Source organism: Jatropha curcas, chromosome 3, assembly GCF_041381405.1.
Source record: "Jatropha curcas cultivar XTBG-Jc1 chromosome 3, XTBG_Jcur_1.0, whole genome shotgun sequence".
In the NCBI taxonomy this organism is placed as follows: Eukaryota; Viridiplantae; Streptophyta; class Magnoliopsida; order Malpighiales; family Euphorbiaceae; genus Jatropha; species Jatropha curcas.
The window spans coordinates 30,225,465-30,245,274 of NC_143153.1; the positions used below are offsets into that span (position 1 = coordinate 30,225,465).

The following is a 19,810-nucleotide window of genomic DNA, read 5'->3' on the forward strand; positions in this document are numbered from 1 at the left end:
TTGGACTGATATAGCAGTTAAAAGGGTTCATGTGAGAGTTAAAATGGTTGTGAGGATAACTTTTACTGATAACTATTAACTACTGAAGGAAATATAGAGATAAATTTTTAGGGATAGTCCAAATATAGTTTCCCTAAGACACTTTATAATAATGGATACAAGAAGTCTCTCCCCATAAACGGAGATAAAATGCAGGTTGATTCTCCTGGGGTGGACGGGCTCACACATAAGCTCTCAACTATGGTCACCCCGGGCGATACATAGACCAAGAAACGACAGCTTAGTGATGCGTTCTTGGACGTCTAAACCGTGAGAAAAAATAAGAACGTCCACAGAAAATCTAGAACTGACAAGTAGAAGGTAACTTGTTACTTTTCTTTCTTTGTAAAATAATCGGAATCTTGAAATGAATTAAAGTCAAACTGAATGTTTGATGTTTCTTCCATAGAAACTGTTTATTCTTTTTTCTTTTTTGAGAATTATCATTATCTCTTTAATCATTACTTTAGTTATATGCATTATCCTAGCTTGTTAATCTTTAGTTTTTTTATTAATTGACAAACATAAATTCCAAGTTGGTCTATTGAGTTATGTTTAACAAGATGGTTTAAGGGCAAAAGTATCCACAATGTTATGTCTGAAACTGATTCTCTTGCACTATTCCAAGCTCTTGCACTATGCGAAAATTTTATTAGCTTGATTTGATGTATGGTTGGTTAAAAAAATAGTAAGTTCAAGGGAATGATGAATTTTTAGATAAAACTTTAAAGTTTAATGGAAAATTTTTGAATTAAGAAATAATAAAGTGAAAGTTTTATAATTAAACGTATCTTATAAAGCTTTATTATTTAATCAATTAAAAAAAATGGTTAAACAGTGGAGATTGCGATCGCTATTTTGTTATTCGAATATTGTAGCTTGGGACCAACCTTACCTTGGAAAATTATTTTAAAATCTTGTCTCTTTCGTAAGTTGTTCTTACAAAGAAATTATTTTAGTGGGAAAAAAAAAAAAAAAGAAAAGAAAAACAAAGGAAAAAGCCTTATGGTGCGTATGGCAATACGTTGTTCAAACCGTTTTATTATTGTCTTCCACTGTCTAGGAAATTATTGCCACAAGCATGGACCACATCACTCACAATATAAATTTTGTAAAAAGCATTTCAATTTTATTTTATTTTTTTAATATATAATAAAAAATATTTTCGTTTTAATAAAAAATTTTATTCTACCACGTGTTCAAAGCCGCTACAGACGCAACGACGACAGGATATGTCTTTGCCTTATACAGAGTTAATTTAATCGCTTGCGTACTCAATGACGTAATACACCAAAATAGATAAATATTAAACCTACCCGAAATGGATTTGTCTGCGGAGTTCATAAACGCTAGCTCATCATATCACAAATAAATAAATTTAACAACTGTTCGATTAAAATACTTTCGTTTTATTCTTTAACTCTCAATTTTTAGAAATTAGAAAAAAAAAAATGACTGGGGCTTAATAAATGTCGACCTTTTAATTTCCATTACCTCTTATTTACATTATAAGAAAACTTGCACGCAAAATTAATAGATTAACCTCCTTTTACTATATATATCTTTTAATTTTTTTTTTATAAATTACTCATTCTGTTCCATAATACTTATCGCATTTGAAATTTTAAATTCTTTTAAAAAAATTATTAAATTTGTCTAAATTACAATAAATTATTAAATAAATTCTATATTACCATTAATTTAATATTAATTCTCTAAAAAAACCATCAAATGGAATTAATAATTACTGATCATATACAAATGGTGAATATAAAAAAAAATATTTATTAGTTTTTAAAATTATAATTGTAACAAATATTTTTGAATAAATTATTTTTTCAAATGTGATAAGTATCATGGAACGGAAATAATATGATGCAATACCCAAGTGAATTCTGATTCTTCTACGTCAATCCATACTTTGGCATCATTTATTCAATAATTTTTCTCTAGATTGGACTATTTATTTTTCTCATATTTAATGCGAGACTAATTTTTATACATATTGATTACCTAATTTTACTTTTTAGTTTTCTTAAATGAGTTTGCACATGTTTAATAAGATCTCGTGCAATATTCGGCCATGGCTCTTTTGTAATATTAATGAAGTTGCTTATGCAAAATGATGTAATAGTTTATTTCTTTATTCTCTTTCCTTATTTTAACAAATATATATAGTCTGTCTATAGCTGTATTTAACGGCAACTTTAACGTTTTAACTAGTTAAAACGTTAAATTTTATTTTTTCTAGCATAGCATTTGAGGTAATTTTTAAAGATTAAAATAATATTTTATAAAAGTAACGTTTAGTTTTATCTTTTAACATTTTAAAAAGCTATTTCAATAATTAATAGTTAAGTCAACTAACACTTATTGGAATACCTAATTTTTCGTAAGAAATCCATGTCTAAATTATTTTTGGACTATTCTAATTAAAATCTATATAAACCCATTTCCTTTGGCACATTTTCATCAAGAAATAATACTCCAAGAAAACAACAAACATGGAACACTACACAGTGCTCTACTTCTCCTCCTCCTTTCTTCTCCTTTTTCTTGTTATAAAATTTTGCCAATCAAAAGTACACCGTAAAAATCTTCCTCCTAGTCCACCTTCCTTTCCGATTATCGGCCACCTCTATCTTCTAAAGCCACCGATGCACCGTATTCTCCACTCTCTAGCTCAAACTTATGGCCCCGTCATCTTCCTTCGATTCGGTTCCCGACCTCTAATCATCGTCTCTTCATTGTCCATCGCCGAGGAATGCTTCACCAAAAACGACATCGTTTTTGCTAACCGTCCAAGATTACTCATGGCCAAACACATATCTTATAACTACACCACCATGACTCAGGCACCGTACGGCGACCACTGGCGTAACCTCCGCCGCGTCGGGGCTATTGAAATTTTCTCAGCTCATCGTCTTAATACGCTTTTAAGCATTAGAAAAGACGAGATCAAGAGACTAATTATGAAATTATCTATTAATTCTATGCAGGATTTTTGTAAAGTAGAATTAAAGTCGATGTTCCAAGAACTAACGTTCAATATTATGATAAGAATGGTTGCAGGGAAGAGATATTATGGTGATGATGTGAGTAATGAAGAAGAGGCGAGGGAGTTCAGAAAGTTAATGAAGAAGGTTGTTGCTTATGCTGGAGCATCAAATCCAGCGGATTTCTTGCCCATCTTGAATTGGATTGACGGTGGTTATCTCAGGAAAAGAATTAAAGGATTTGCTAAAAGATTTGACAATTTTTTTCAAGGATTGATTGATGAACATAGAAGCAAGAAGGGCAACTTAGAGAATAAGAATACTATGATTGATCATCTTCTTTCTTTGCAAGAGTCGCAGCCTGAGTATTATACAGATGAGATTATTAAAGGGCTCATACAGGTTAGTCATTCTTCTTTGTTATTAATTTATGCTGTCTCCCGAATAGGTTTACACTTAATAATTGTAAACTAAAAACCTTTTCTTTTATTTTGCAAAATTATTAATCTTATCTCTATTTTCAATTATTTTTCAACAGGTTATGTTATTTGCTGGAACAGACACATCAGCAGTGACATTAGAATGGGCAATGTCTTATCTACTCAACCATCCAAGCTCACTAAGAAAGGCTAGAGAAGAAATAGACATTCAAATGGGGAAAGAAAGCTTAATAGATGAACCTGATCTTCCCAAATTACTTTATCTTCAAAACATTATATCTGAGACTCTTAGACTAAACCCAGCAGCTCCACTTTTGGTTCCCCATATGTCATCTGAAGATTGCAAAATTGGAGGATATGACGTGCCGCGTGGCACCATGCTATTGGTGAATGCATGGGCTATACATAGAGATCCTAAATTGTGGGATGATGCAATGAGTTTCAAACCTGAAAGATTTGATAAAGGAGAAGAAGAGGCGAAGAAGCTTGTGCCATTTGGATTGGGCAGAAGATCTTGTCCAGGAGCTGGTCTTGCTCAACGAGTGATGGGATTGACTTTAGGGTCACTTATCCAATGCTTTGACTGGGAAAGGGTTAGTGATAAGGAAATAGATATGGCAGAAGGTAGAGGGGTTACTATGCCTAAGGCTGAACCACTAGAGGCCATGTGTAAAGCACGCCCAATCATCCATAAGATTTTGGTTTAAATAATTCATTTGTACATATATTTTTAGTCTAATAATAATAATAATAAAACTAATAATAGTAATAGTAGTAGTAGTGAGAGTTTTGTGATTAATCCACACGCTTTATCTTTGGCAATATTTTATTTTTGATGGATTGACATTCAATTGATGGTAGTCACCTGATATTACCACTCCATGTCACGACCCGATTCCATGGGCCGGACCGGCACTAGGGCCCAGGTAAGCTTAAGGCCCCCGAGGCCCGTAGTAAGCCTAAAACACTAAAATTTTATTATCTCCATATTATTTTAAACATTCAGTCCAATTATCAATACATCACATTTTTAATATAGGCTCACAGAATCATTTCGTGCACGAGGATACACGACTAAATGTAAGTAAATTCTACAATTGCGGAGTCACTAACTATTTGGTATACATAGCTTTTTATACATATAGTTACATAGCAAAATATTTATGGAACTCAAAAAAAATTTCTCTATTGCCCTGCGCCGAACAAACATAGCCTAAATCGAATTAAAGGAAAAACTTACTTCCTGAAAAAAAAATCAAACAAGACATGTGAGTTTTCTAAGCAGTAGTAATTGTTGCACAACACACGCAGTCACACAAATGTGTAAAAATATCAATCTAGTCATCCGACTAGTTATATGCTCACGCAGTCAGTCACACAATAGCACATCACCAGCACTCACAACATTATCATCTTCATATAATCACATCACGTGGAAGTTGGTCTGTGGCGTCACCGAAACCCCCGATGAGCCGTCCTCCCACATGGCCCATCCTCTCATAACGTGTGCACCAGGGAGCCAATCCCCCATACTGGCCGACCGGTCTAATCCTCACTTGACCAGCCCTCTCATTGTTTTTCCATTCTCTCTTTTCTTTTCCCATACCAACAGGAGGCAACCCGGTCGTCTCCATCAAATCTAGATCATCAGGCGCTCACAACAGGAGGCCACCCTGCGGGCTGCGATCAAACCTAGATTATCAGGTGCGCCCAATAAAGAAGCCAACCTGTGGTTTTCCATATCATACAAATCACAACGGTAGGTACACACGGGGGCGCCGATCTCCCATTTACCCGGCCGACGGTCCAACCGTCCTCACAAACCCATGGTGACCCACTTCATCCCAACTCCACACAAACAAAGCATAGCATAAACACAGAACAATTAATCAAACATTGCAATTAAGTGCAAACATATTGATCAGTTGGACAACGTAATGCAATGCACAACTAGACAACCATTCTCAAGTGCAATTAAATAAATAAATAAATAATATTAAGAATAAACAAACAATAAAATAAATTATAATAATGGAAACAAGTAAATAATTGAATAATTCAATGAATAATAATGAAAATAATTAAATAATTAGAGCACTCTATTTAATATTTATTAAGTTATAGAATTAATCTAAATAAACTTATTAATTATGTCATTTCTTAAAACTAGTCTAAGTTCTATCAAAATTTCGGCAGCACCTCCCCTAAAAATTGGACTATCTACCTGTTCAAATATCGCAATATTATATATATTTATCAATCAATGTACACAGCCCATCCGTCGGGCAATCAACAATTTAAGTCCCATCCTCCTTTCAGTACAGGTATGTCAACGTTCACTAAATAAATCTACAAATTATAATAACCTCCAACATGTTCCAATGATTTTATTAATTGTCCTCTAACTAATTATCAATTAAATGTACACTTTATAAATAAAACTTGCATCGATAAGTTAATTTCTAAACTAGCCACTAAAAACCAATGCTAACCTAAATAAAAATTCAATATATATATGTATATTTCTACGTTAGTATATCTAAAAGGGCATCCGTTACCTGAAATAGTTGCTGCCCACCAAGAGAAATAGCTTCAACTTGACTTAAACTTATATACAATAAACAAACTAACTCATCTCCCATCAAAATTTAAACTTAACAACAACATATAATTCATATCAAAGCAAAACTCAAGGGAAAAGCTGAAATGGTCGCTGCCATCTAAAGTTTCTAACTTCTTTCGCCAAATCCTGCTGTAAACTAAATAATTGATTCATATAGGTAAGACTTCAGTTTATAGTTCAATTAAAGCTTCATTTTCCTCCATTTTGGTATACCTCTACCATTTCCATTTTAATTAAGGCAAATCCATGATCAAATTGTTTATCTAGCAAGAATAATATTATCGAGTACTAACCGTCCTTAGCTCAAGTATTAATAATATAATTGTTGTAAAATTTATGCTATGCTTATACTTAGGAATTATACTACATTTATACATTATATTATAGCTAGCAATGTCTCTTAAAAATTCTAAGCTAACATGTATAGATAATAGCTAGATTTCTCATTCCTAGACCAAAACTGTTAACCATAATAACCCACTCAACTTCATCAAGAAACTCAAATAATAATTCCTAAGTAGCTATGCTTATATAATTCCTGAGCAAAACACAGGCAGTAGCTAGAAATGTACATTCCTATACCCATATTATTTAATTCATGATACCCCTTAAATAAAATTTGAAGGGTCTATAAACATATTATAAATGGTTAGAAATTAATTACCTAGTTAAACAATTAGCGTCGGAAAAATGAATTTTCCGGTTAGGATGACCGGAAATAGCTCCAGCTATCTGCATTTGCCCCCTGCCGGAGTTGAGAAAGACGGTAGCCGGTGGAGTCGCCAAAGGTGTTAGAAGGTGTAAACAGCCAGCCCTTGACTGGTTTCGCCGGAAATTGAGCTGAAGACGCGATTTCATGTTCGAGCGAAATCGCGGCCTCCTGCAGCTGCTGCGCTCACCAGGAACGAAGGAGAGAGGGGAAGGGAGATCTGAGCAGCTACGGTGGTGACGTGACGGCGAGGAGATGAGGTCAATCGGCTCTGGTGGCCGGAAAAAGGGGGGGAAAGGAGGAGGAGGAGGTTGCGCGCTGGCACTAGCGCAAGGAAGGAGAAGGGAAAAGAAAAAGAAAAGAAAAAAAAGAAAAAGAAAAGAAAAGAAAGAAATATCTTGGCTTCTAGACCATTCCGGTTCGATTCGAACCGGTTTGGTCTAATTCAATAATTCGGCTCGATTTGCTTGGTTTTCTAATCCGATTTGATTTATTTTAATTCTTTTAGTTAGGTTCTAGAACATTTCCTCAATTTACTCAATAATAACAATAATAATAGTATTTGATTTTAGGATAATTAATTTTTATATATTCATAATAGGTTAAATTACGGGGTTTCTATTTGTTTATGATTCAAAATTTTCGACATTTTATTTGGGCTTGGGCCCAACTCGTAAAACTTTGGGCTCAAATTAGAATTGCTCGATCCTACCAACCCATACTATCAAAAATTCAGATTTTTGATTTAATAAAAATCCCAAAGTTTTGAAAATAAAAATTCGAGATATTTCAATCTCCCCCCCTTAAGACAATTCGTCCTCGAATTGAAATTTAACAGGGGTAATAAGAACAGAGGAATAGGTGATTCTAAAGTCATAAGAGATACTCCGGATACTAAAAAGTCGGCTCAAGAGTGAATAAGATAGATCGAGTAACAGGAATAGTTAGGGCGTTCTGATTGTACTTCCACCATCAATCATCCTACTTAGTACCACCTGGTGAAAACTTACAAGAAACTCGAGTTTATTACCTAGATCTCTAATTACTATCTTTAGACAGCTACTGAAATCTTTAGAAATCTTTATTGAATAAAAACTTACAATAAAACTGGGTTTAATAAGAAAACAAATATTTAACCTTTCACGAGACATTTCTTCATGAAAGCTTAACACATAGTTTTCAAACACAAAACAATTGAAATTTAATTTCATTTATAATAATAAGAAGTAACTCGTTTAATTTACATATGTTATTTAATAAAACTCTTATTAATCAAAACTTTAAGCAAAATCATCTGCAACTTCTGCTATCTATTATATCACAGGCCGCTTCGAAATAACTGCCTAAATCTCATTTGATAACCTTCCATTCTACTAATGTTGCCTATTAATTTGTTAAGGATAAGAGAGTATTCTTATTAATTATTTTGTCTACTAATTATCATTAATCGCGATCTATCTAATCACCAATAGTTCAACTTAGTATTTATTAACTATCTTAAATATTCACCTTTAACTAATACCTATCAACACTGATTTTTCAATTAAATTTCGTTAGTTCCCGACCTAATACTACCTTACGATCCAAATATTACATTAAGTTGATCTCAATAACTCCTCATTTTCCAGTTTATATTTACTATTAACCTCTCACTTCCTGTTCATAGCCTAAATTAGGATTTACAACCCACGGTTAAACAAAAGTTCAATTCTCTATATGGAATTATTAACTCAAGATTCGCATCTACTTATCACTACCTTACGTCAATTCCATATTCAACTTACCTATTTTATCTATCTTTAGTCAATCAATCTTCCCCTTATTCAAGTCTAGTAAGGTGTTTATAAATTCTCAAACTTTTATCTACCACTTACTCCTCATATATATATTACAACTCGTTATATATATCATTTCTATACCCTTAAATCATTCAAGTCCATTCCTAATGTTATGTCTTCCATGTATTACATTAAACAATCCTATACTCCACATCTAATCGCCACTTACCTTCTATACCAAAATCGGCTACCCGACATTTCCAGCGTTCATGTTCTAAACTTGACTACTAACTGTCTACTTACTTATTATTATCACCACCAGTCTCATTCTTCTTTTCCCAATCTTCTTTCAAAATTTTACTATCCTTGTAATCATTTCATTTCATGCTCTAATCCAATTGGCCCCGTGATATAAATAGACGGCTTTCAAAAAATAATTTTCTATATAAATAATCAATTTCAAATTATTTATCATAACACAATTTGAATTCAAAATTAAAATGGGGTTTTAAATTTAAAATGTCAGGTAAATAAAATGAAAACAAAAATAAAAGGTTTATATTTTTAAATAAACTCTAAAGATATTCAGTAGCTGTGTTGAAAACTAGACACAAATTTCTAATTACCTCAAAGTTATTATTTGTGTTCATGAATCTACCATACCAATGAAAATCCTATTTATTCTCTACACTATCCTACTCACTGACAGGAATAGAGTTCACATGAAAAGTAGTGTACTGGGTGATCAGGCCAATCCACTACCATCAGGTATTACTCTATTCCCTAGCTTAAGGGTTGATACCATTCTAGCCCCTATAGGTACTGCGATAGATGTATCTTATTGTCTAGTGCTTTCACTTCAAACCTTGAATTACTTCTTCTATAGCCTATTGATCTACACAATAGGTGTGGATTTTCCCACCTCATAGGGTCTAGTGCGTCCACCATCCCTGGAGGGGAAAATCACAAGTTTCCTTCCTTATGCTGGTTACGGCCGATCCCAACATAAAGAAATTTCCTATACTCCGCAGTTGTGTCCTAGAATCCCTAACCTAAGCTCTGATACCAACTTTGTCACGACTCGATTCCATGGGCCGGACCGGCACTAGGGCCCAGGTAAGCTTAAGGCCCCCGAGGCCCGTAGTAAGCCTAAAACACTAAAATTTTATTATCTCCATATTATTTTAAACATTCAGTCCAATTATCAATACATCACATTTTTAATATAGGCTCACAGAATCATTTCGTGCACGAGGATACACGACTAAATGTAAGTAAATTCTACAATTGCGGAGTCACTAACTATTTGGTATACATAGCTTTTTATACATATAGTTACATAGCAAAATATTTATGGAACTCAAAAAAAATTTCTCTATTGCCCTGCGCCGAACAAACATAGCCTAAATCGAATTAAAGGAAAAACTTACTTCTTGGAAAAAAAATCAAACAAGACATGTGAGTTTTCTAAGCAGTAGTAATTGTTGCACAACACACGCAGTCACACAAATGTGTAAAAATATCAATCTAGTCATCCGACTAGTTATATGCTCACGCAGTCAGTCACACAATAGCACATCACCAGCACTCACAACATTATCATCTTCATATAATCACACCACGTGGAAATTGGTCTGTGGCGTCACCGAAACCCCCGATGAGCCGTCCTCCCACATGGCCCATCCTCTCATAACGTGTGCACCAGGGAGCCAATCCCCCATACTGGCCGACCGGTCTAATCCTCACTTGACCAGCCCTCTCATTGTTTTTCCATTCTCTCTTTTCTTTTCCCATACCAACAGGAGGCAACCCGGTCGTCTCCATCAAATCTAGATCATCAGGCGCTCACAACAGGAGGCCACCCTGCGGGCTGCGATCAAACCTAGATTATCAGGTGCGCCCAATAAAGAAGCCAACCTGTGGTTTTCCATATCATACAAATCACAACGGTAGGTACACACGGGGGCGCCGATCTCCCATTTACCCGGCCGACGGTCCAACCGTCCTCACAAACCCATGGTGACCCACTTCATCCCAACTCCACACAAACAAAGCATAGCATAAACACAGAACAATTAATCAAACATTGCAATTAAGTGCAAACATATTGATCAGTTGGACAACGTAATGCAATGCACAACTAGACAACCATTCTCAAGTGCAATTAAATAAATAAATAAATAATATTAAGAATAAACAAACAATAAAATAAATTATAATAATGGAAACAAGTAAATAATTGAATAATTCAATGAATAATAATGAAAATAATTAAATAATTAGAGCACTCTATTTAATATTTATTAAGTTATAGAATTAATCTAAATAAACTTATTAATTATGTCATTTCTTAAAACTAGTCTAAGTTCTATCAAAATTTCGGCAGCACCTCCCCTAAAAATTGGACTATCTACCTGTTCAAATATCGCAATATTATATATATTTATCAATCAATGTACACAGCCCATCCGTCGGGCAATCAACAATTTAAGTCCCATCCTCCTTTCAGTACAGGTATGTCAACGTTCACTAAATAAATCTACAAATTATAATAACCTCCAACATGTTCCAATGATTTTATTAATTGTCCTCTAACTAATTATCAATTAAATGTACACTTTATAAATAAAACTTGCATCGATAAGTTAATTTCTAAACTAGCCACTAAAAACCAATGCTAACCTAAATAAAAATTCAATATATATATGTATATTTCTACGTTAGTATATCTAAAAGGGCATCCGTTACCTGAAATAGCTGCTGCCCACCAAGAGAAATAGCTTCAACTTGACTTAAACTTATATACAATAAACAAACTAACTCATCTCCCATCAAAATTTAAACTTAACAACAACATATAATTCATATCAAAGCAAAACTCAAGGGAAAAGCTGAAATGGTCGCTGCCATCTAAAGTTTCTAACTTCTTTCGCCAAATCCTGCTGTAAACTAAATAATTGATTCATATAGGTAAGACTTCAGTTTATAGTTCAATTAAAGCTTCATTTTCCTCCATTTTGGTATACCTCTACCATTTCCATTTTAATTAAGGCAAATCCATGATCAAATTGTTTATCTAGCAAGAATAATATTATCGAGTACTAACCGTCCTTAGCTCAAGTATTAATAATATAATTGTTGTAAAATTTATGCTATGCTTATACTTAGGAATTATACTACATTTATACATTATATTATAGCTAGCAATGTCTCTTAAAAATTCTAAGCTAACATGTATAGATAATAGCTAGATTTCTCATTCCTAGACCAAAACTGTTAACCATAATAACCCACTCAACTTCATCAAGAAACTCAAATAATAATTCCTAAGTAGCTATGCTTATATAATTCCTGAGCAAAACACAGGCAGTAGCTAGAAATGTACATTCCTATACCCATATTATTTAATTCATGATACCCCTTAAATAAAATTTGAAGGGTCTATAAACATATTATAAATGGTTAGAAATTAATTACCTAGTTAAACAATTAGCGTCGGAAAAATGAATTTTCCGGTTAGGATGACCGGAAATAGCTCCAGCTATCTGCATTTGCCCCCTGCCGGAGTTGAGAAAGACGGTAGCCGGTGGAGTCGCCAAAGGTGTTAGAAGGTGTAAACAGCCAGCCCTTGACTGGTTTCGCCGGAAATTGAGCTGAAGACGCGATTTCATGTTCGAGCGAAATCGCGGCCTCCTGCAGCTGCTGCGCTCACCAGGAACGAAGGAGAGAGGGGAAGGGAGATCTGAGCAGCTACGGTGGTGACGTGACGGCGAGGAGATGAGGTCAATCGGCTCTGGTGGCCGGAAAAAGGGGGGGAAAGGAGGAGGAGGAGGTTGCGCGCTGGCACTAGCGCAAGGAAGGAGAAGGGAAAAGAAAAAGAAAAGAAAAAAAAGAAAAAGAAAAGAAAAGAAAGAAATATCTTGGCTTCTAGACCATTCCGGTTCGATTCGAACCGGTTTGGTCTAATTCAATAATTCGGCTCGATTTGCTTGGTTTTCTAATCCGATTTGATTTATTTTAATTCTTTTAGTTAGGTTCTAGAACATTTCCTCAATTTACTCAATAATAACAATAATAATAGTATTTGATTTTAGGATAATTAATTTTTATATATTCATAATAGGTTAAATTACGGGGTTTCTATTTGTTTATGATTCAAAATTTTCGACATTTTATTTGGGCTTGGGCCCAACTCGTAAAACTTTGGGCTCAAATTAGAATTGCTCGATCCTACCAACCCATACTATCAAAAATTCAGATTTTTGATTTAATAAAAATCCCAAAGTTTTGAAAATAAAAATTCGAGATATTTCACTCCATAATTGCATATTTATTTTTGTAGTTATTTTTTTATTTTTTAATAATGTTTATTTTTAATTTTTAATATTTTAAAGAGAACATCATGTTTTCAGATTTAAAAATATTAAAATTTTGTTTATTTTTATTTTTTCAACCTATGTTTCAATAAGGAATTTTAATAATATTACAAGTAAAAACTAAAAATAAAAACCACAATTGATTATATATAATTCTTTTAATTTATTTGTTAATTTCTAGAAAATATTTCTTTTAAATAACTTATTTATCCCCCTCTCCTCCACAAGTAACAAGTCCGTCTTTGCCAAAGATGACGTCAATTTTGTCCTCAGCTTATGGACTATATCGTTCAATACAATCCAGAAGGTCCATATTACTCATCACGACGTCGTAGGGGTAGACTTTCCAGTTACTCCAACTTCTTCAACCGTTCTTGAGTTGACTGCTTTACAGACTTATGACTGCAAATAAATACAAACCTGAACCCATTCGAGCAAAGCAAGAAACCATTAAGCATGGAAGACTCACTCCATTACTGCTTCCTCTCCCTTGTCTTCCTCATTTTTGCTTTTAAATTTTACCAGTCAAAAATATCCCACAAAAACCTCCCTCCAAGTCCACCTTCTCTTCCAATAATCGGCCACCTCCGTCTCCTAAAACCACCGGCTCCTATGCACCGTACTCTCCACCATCTATCTAAAAAATACGGCCCAATCATATTCCTCAGGTTCGGTAGCCGCCCGGTAGTTGTAGTCTCATCAACATCCGCCGTCGAAGAATGCTTCACCAAAAATGATATCGTTTTGGCCAATCGTCCAAATTTTTTTCTAATAGGGAAGCATATATCTTATAACAACTCCACTATTGGGCAGTCGCCTTACGGTGACCATTGGCGCAACCTCCGGCGTATTGGAACTATCGAGATTTTTTCAACGCATCGTCTAAACGCGTTTCTAAGCATTCGAAAAGAAGAAATCAAACGACTAGCCGTAAAGCTGTCTCATGAGTCGATTCAAGATTATGCTAAAGTAGAACTGAAATCAAAGTTCAAAGAGCTAACTTTTAATGTAATAATGAGAATGATTGCAGGGAAGAGATATTATGGAGAAGATGTTACTGATAAGGAAGAAGGAAAACGATTTAGGAAGATAATTGGTGAGATAATGTCTACCGGAGGTGTATCAAATCCGGGAGATTTTCTGCCAGTTCTTAATTGGATTGATGGTGGTAAATTTGAGAAGAAAGTGATAAGACTTGGAAAAGAGGTTGATAAGTTCTTGCAAGATTTAATTGATGAACATAGGAGTAAGAAGAAGAATTTAGAGAGTATGAACACGATGATTGATCATCTTCTTACTTCTCAAGAATCAGAACCTGAGTATTATACTGATGAAATTATCAAAGGCCTTCTGTTGGTTAGTGCTCTCTGTCTCTACATTTTGTTTTCGTGCTTGTAAAATTATTTCAAAAACATTTATTTTTCAGTTCTTCAATAGAAATATAATTCTTTTACAGTAAAATATACTTAAATCTTTAAATTATATTCAAATGAGCAACTTATTATTTAGACGGAAGGATAGGATGATGGATTTAAAGTAAAAAAATTAGAAACATTATAGTGATTTTTCGAAAATAAAAGAAAATTTTCAGATGTAGTTTTTTTTTTTTTAGTTATAAATATCATCAACGCGTGCAGATTGAAATTTCCCATCTGAATTTCAATCTTTTCTCTTAAAGTCTAATGGAAATTAATGAAATGAATTGTGTTCCAAATTCCATAAGATAACGACATTATGATTGACTAAGAACAGTCTTGGTCTTCTAGAAGAATTTTAACGGAGTAGGGTCTAGCTGCTCCACTCAATTTACGAACAATTACCATTGACTTAATAATAGGTAAAAAGACAGCAAGAGAACGGAAGTCTTTCTTAAAAGGCAATATATATAAATATAAATATATATATATTGAAGCTTTTTTTTATTATTATTTATAATACTTGCTTTATACATGTTTTTCACACTCATTTTACAAACGTACAGTTTACTCCTACCTATTTAATTACAATATGATAAAACTAAAGTATTTACAGTGTGAAAATTATATTCATACATGTTTCTCACACTCATTTTTTTGATTTATTTTTGTTCTATTGTCATGCAGAACATGATTTTTGCAGGAACTGACACATCAGCAGTGACATTAGAATGGGCGATGTCTAATCTACTCAACCATCCAAGCATACTAAACAAGGCAAGAGATGAAATAGAAACTCAAATTGGGGAAGATTGCTTATTGGATGAGTCTGATTTTTCCAAATTACCATACCTTAAAAACATCATATCTGAATCTCTTCGACTGTACCCAGCAGCTCCTCTTTTAGCTCCTCACATGTCCTCAGATGATTGCACAATTGGAGGGTACAACGTGCCGCGTGGCACCATGCTGTTGGTCAATGCATGGGCTATACATAGAGATCCTACGTTATGGGATGATCCATTAAGTTTTAAACCAGAGAGATTTGATAATGGAGAAGGAGAGAGTTTTAAGCTAATGCCATTTGGATTAGGGAGAAGGTCTTGTCCGGGAGCAGGACTAGCCAATCGTGTGGTGGGTTTAGCTTTGGGGACACTGATTCAATGCTTTGAGTGGAAAAGGGTAACTGAGGAAGAGGTAGACATGGTAGAAGGCAGAGGGCTTACTATGCCTATAGCTGAACCACTCGAGGCCATGTGCAAGGCACGCCCGATTATGAAACAGACATTGTCTCAGCCTGTTTGATGTAAGGCAACAAAGAAAAATCAGTAAATTTTAGTTGAATAATGCTATATTGTTGTTAAGTTTATAAGCTCAAAATATAGTTATAGTCTAATTAAATATACAAAATAAACCGTGGAAAATTTTGGTTTTTAAATTTTTACTTTCAATGTTTGAGTTGTTCAACTACTTTACTTTTTATAGTGAATTTCATATAAGGCAATTTTAATAGTAAAATATGCTTGAGTTGCATAATCTAATGCGGTAACTTTATATATAATTTGACAATCGATTCAAATTTGAATCTCCCTTCCTGAAACTCCTAAACCCAATATGTAAAAAAAAAAAAAAAAAAGAGTTTGAATTCAAAGGACCATCTTTGTGACTATGAGATCAAAAGTTTAATATAAACTTATATTCATATTTTAGAGTTGTAATATTTTAGAATTGTAAATTAGTTAAATTAAGTCAAGTACTATCAAGTTGGGGCTTGACTCAACAGAAAAACACTCATGCTCGAGCTAGATTCTAAATTTGAAAATAAAACTCTAATTCAAAGTAAAGAAAAATTACCTCTTTTTAGACTCAAAATCAATTAACTCGTTAAAATTGCCCAACGAGGAGTTTTTTTCAAGTCAGAGTCTAGAATTGTTAACAAGCAGTTTTTACGAGCTTAATCATTTTTGTTTTTAGTTTAGCATGGTTATATATTTATTTTATTTTTGTTAAAGTTTTAATCAATTCTTTGCACATGGAAAACTGAAAATGTCGAGGGTGTAGATAGAAATTTCCGTCGCCCTATTTAATTATAATTTCACCATCCTTGATATATGCTTCAACCCAGAAAGGATCAAACAAAGCAAAGAAAGCAAGGATAATTAAGCATGGAAATGGAAGACACAGTCACTTACTTGTTTCTTTCTGCTATCATTCTCATCTTTGCTTTTAGACTTCACCGATCGAGGATATGCCTGAAAAACCTGCCCCCTGGTCCACTTTCCCTTCCGATCATCGGCCACCTCCATCTCCTAAAACCGCCCATGCACCGGACTCTCCACAGTCTCGCTCAAAAATACGGTCCAATCATTTCTCTCCGGTTTGGTCTTCGCCTTGTAATCGTAGTCTCATCATCATCAGCTGTGGAAGAATGCTTCACCAAAAATGATATCGTTTTAGCCAACCGTCCAGAATTTCTAATAGGCAAGCACATAGCTTATAATAACACCACCATGGCTCAATCCTCTTACGGCAGCCACTGGCGAAACCTCCGCCGTATTGCGACCATTGACATCTTCTCAACGCATCGATTAAACAAGTTTCTAAGCGTAAGGAAAGATGAAATACAAAGACTAATTGTAAAGCTATCTCATGGGTCGGTTCAAAATTTTGCTGAAGTAGAATTGAAATCGATGTTTAAAGAGCTAACGTTTAATGTAATGGTGAGAATGATTGCCGGCAAGAGATATTATGGAGAAGATGTGAGCGATGAAGAAGAGGCGAGACAATTTAGAGAGATGATGTGTGAAATAATTTCTTATGCAGGGGCATCGAATCCAATAGATTTTTTGCCATTTCTGAATTGGATTGATGGTGGTAGGTTTGAGAAGAAGGTGAAGAGACTTGGAAAACAAATTGATAAATTCTTGCAAGATTTGATTGATGAACATAGAAGTAAGAAGGATCATTTAGAGAGTATCAATACGATGGTTGATCATCTTCTTTCTTTGCAAGAATCGGAGCCTGGGTATTACACTGATGAGATTATCAAAGGGCTTGTGCTGGTTGGTGCTCTGTTTCTCTCCTCTGTTTCTTTCTCTTCTCTGCAACCTTTTAATTTATATTTTCAATGTCCATTGTACAGAACATTCTGTTTGCAGGAACTGATACATCTTCAGTAACATTAGAATGGGCAATGTCTAATCTACTCAATCATCCAAGCAAACTAAGGCGGGCTAGAGATGAAATAGACAATCAAATTGGGCAAGATTGCTTAATAGATGAGTCTGATCTATCAAAATTACCATACCTTCAAAAGATTATCTTGGAGACGCTTAGGCTATACCCTGCAGCTCCGCTTTTAGTTCCTCACATGTCATCGGATGATTCCACCATTGGAGGATACGACGTGCCGCGTGGCACTATACTATTGGTAAATGCATGGGCTATACACAGAGATCCTACACAATGGGATGATCCATCAAGTTATAAACCAGAGAGATTTGGCAATGGAGAAGAAGAGAACTTTAAACTCATGCCATTTGGATTGGGAAGAAGATCTTGTCCAGGAGATGGATTAGCCCATCGTCTGATGGGTTTAACTTTGGGGTTATTGATTCAATGCTTTGAGTGGAAAAGGACCACTGAAGAAGAAGTTGACATGGTAGAAGGCAGAGGACTTATTATGCCTAAGGCTAAGCCATTAGAAGCCATGTGCAGAGCACGCCCAATCCTAAACAAGATAGTGTGAAATAAAAATAATGACTGCCAATCCCAGCAAAAACTGTTACTGTTATGTATTTTAAAGTGCAAATGACACAAAATAAGAAAAAAAAAAAAAATCCTTTTTAGAACATTTTCAATAACCAACCTAAAAGCAAATTCAAAATACCAATTCAAGGAAAGAGATCAATCGATAGCTATTAGTTACCAGGTATCATAAATAGCTAAACAAACAGGCCTTTGATATTTAGTATCAATCTATTTGGTTAAATAACTAAACTTTGTCCTTATGTTTAAATTTTGAAATAGCATTAACTGTCTTTGCAAAATTGGGATATATTTAAAATAGAAAATGTTACATTTTTTCGTTTGATTCAAAAATGAAATTGTTGGTTTTTTTAAATGGTAAATAAAATTAAAATTTAATTGTCAATATAGTTGGTAGATTTTCTTATTTATGTGGAGAGTTCGAGTCCCGGTGATTTCAAGAATTTTTACCATTTTGATACTCTAAAAAGAAAAATGCTTCTTATTATATAGCTCATTACACTATCTTGACTCATTGGACCTTTCTATAAAAAATTTAAAAAAAAAAAAAAATCTAAAATTTAATTGCTTCATTAATAAAAATTAAAAAAAAAAAAGAAGCTTATTGGTGGTTTAAGAGATAAATAAAGTTTTTTTTGTTATTTGAGGAATAAAAGATAAATAAAGTTAAATTTCACCACTTGAAGTATCAAATAAGTTGAATTTACTTAAAATGGTTTAGTACATTAAGGTTTATAAACTTTGTACTAATTTCAAAATTTTGAAAATTTATGGCTTAAACTTCAGATCTTAAATTTAGAGGTATAAGAGTTATCATTGGGATCCCTCTTAGTTTTTTCGACAGGAGGAATTCTCTCATGTGGAACTTTAATACGAAGGGAATTTACACCGTCAAGTCCGGCTATTATGTGATCCCTCTTGGTTCCAGTAAGATTTTGGTTCAAATCCAATTCGGTTCTTAAAAATAACCCGGAACAGGTATTAAATCATAAAGAAAAAGCCGATACTGAGTTTCTAGCGATTCTGGCCTGGAAGCTTTGGCCAACTAGAAACCAGCTACTGTGGGAACAAAAATGGTGCTCTTCTGCTGATGTCTTTGTTGGCTCAAGGGTCAAAATACTTATTTTGGATTTTGATGATTATTACAAAACAAATAAATTTAAATTATATTATTTGTGCTAATTTTATTTTATGCAGAATTTCTTTGGAAAGAAATTATACAAGGCAAGTCTACATTGAGAGTGAAGATTTCGAAGATCCTAGTAATCTAGGCATTTAGGAAACTTTGTAGGATAGAGAGAAAGGTTACATATGAGCACAAAAATTTTTTTCTCTCTCAAAAGTATTTTCGGAAATTAGATTTTTTCAAAATAAATTCTTTTATTTTATTTTTTCGAAAATATTCTTTTAAATCGAAAAGATTTATTTTTCCTAAAAACTAAAGAGATTTTCTTCTCTAATGTTTTTGGTAATAAAATCATTTACTCTTTCGGAAATATATTTTGAAAGATCTAAGGTGTTTCAAAGTTATTCGCTTACCTTAAAATGAAAGGGAAATCTCTTTCGGTTTTGGAAAGTGCATCTTTCCGCAAATAAATTCTTTCCAAAATAGATGCTGTCAAAAATCTTTTCTAAAGGAAAGTAAAAATCGGGTTTTATTCTCTTA

At 33.7% G+C, this 19,810-nt stretch overlaps 3 protein-coding genes and 1 long non-coding RNA gene across 4 annotated transcripts; 3 read left to right on the forward strand and 1 right to left on the reverse strand.

Annotated features, from left to right (window-relative positions):
* Positions 1-2,502: 2,502 nt before the first annotated feature.
* On the forward strand, positions 2,503-4,274 carry LOC149497897 (ecgonone synthase-like). The gene is made up of 2 exons (XM_089719854.1): positions 2,503-3,437; positions 3,574-4,274. Exons 1-2 carry the CDS (start codon positions 2,544-2,546, stop codon positions 4,180-4,182), a joined length of 1,503 nt encoding a protein of 500 aa, XP_089575980.1. The 5' UTR covers positions 2,503-2,543; the 3' UTR covers positions 4,183-4,274.
* A 9,105-nt stretch (positions 4,275-13,379) lies between these two features.
* On the forward strand, positions 13,380-15,843 carry LOC105639785 (cytochrome P450 81Q32). The gene is made up of 2 exons (XM_012223937.4): positions 13,380-14,317; positions 15,064-15,843. Exons 1-2 carry the CDS (start codon positions 13,418-13,420, stop codon positions 15,679-15,681), a joined length of 1,518 nt encoding a protein of 505 aa, XP_012079327.3. The 5' UTR covers positions 13,380-13,417; the 3' UTR covers positions 15,682-15,843.
* LOC149497898 (uncharacterized) lies at positions 15,188-16,932 on the reverse strand. Its single transcript, XR_016320111.1, has 2 exons — positions 16,569-16,932; positions 15,188-15,673 (listed from the first exon to the last, which is right to left on the reverse strand). It is a non-coding gene; the product is annotated as an uncharacterized LOC149497898 (long non-coding RNA).
* Positions 16,542-18,152, forward strand: LOC105639782 (ecgonone synthase). The gene is made up of 2 exons (XM_012223934.4): positions 16,542-17,438; positions 17,519-18,152. The coding sequence occupies exons 1-2, from the start codon at positions 16,542-16,544 to the stop codon at positions 18,122-18,124; spliced, it is 1,503 nt and encodes a 500-aa protein (XP_012079324.1). The 3' UTR covers positions 18,125-18,152.
* The last annotated feature ends 1,658 nt before the right edge of the window (positions 18,153-19,810 follow it).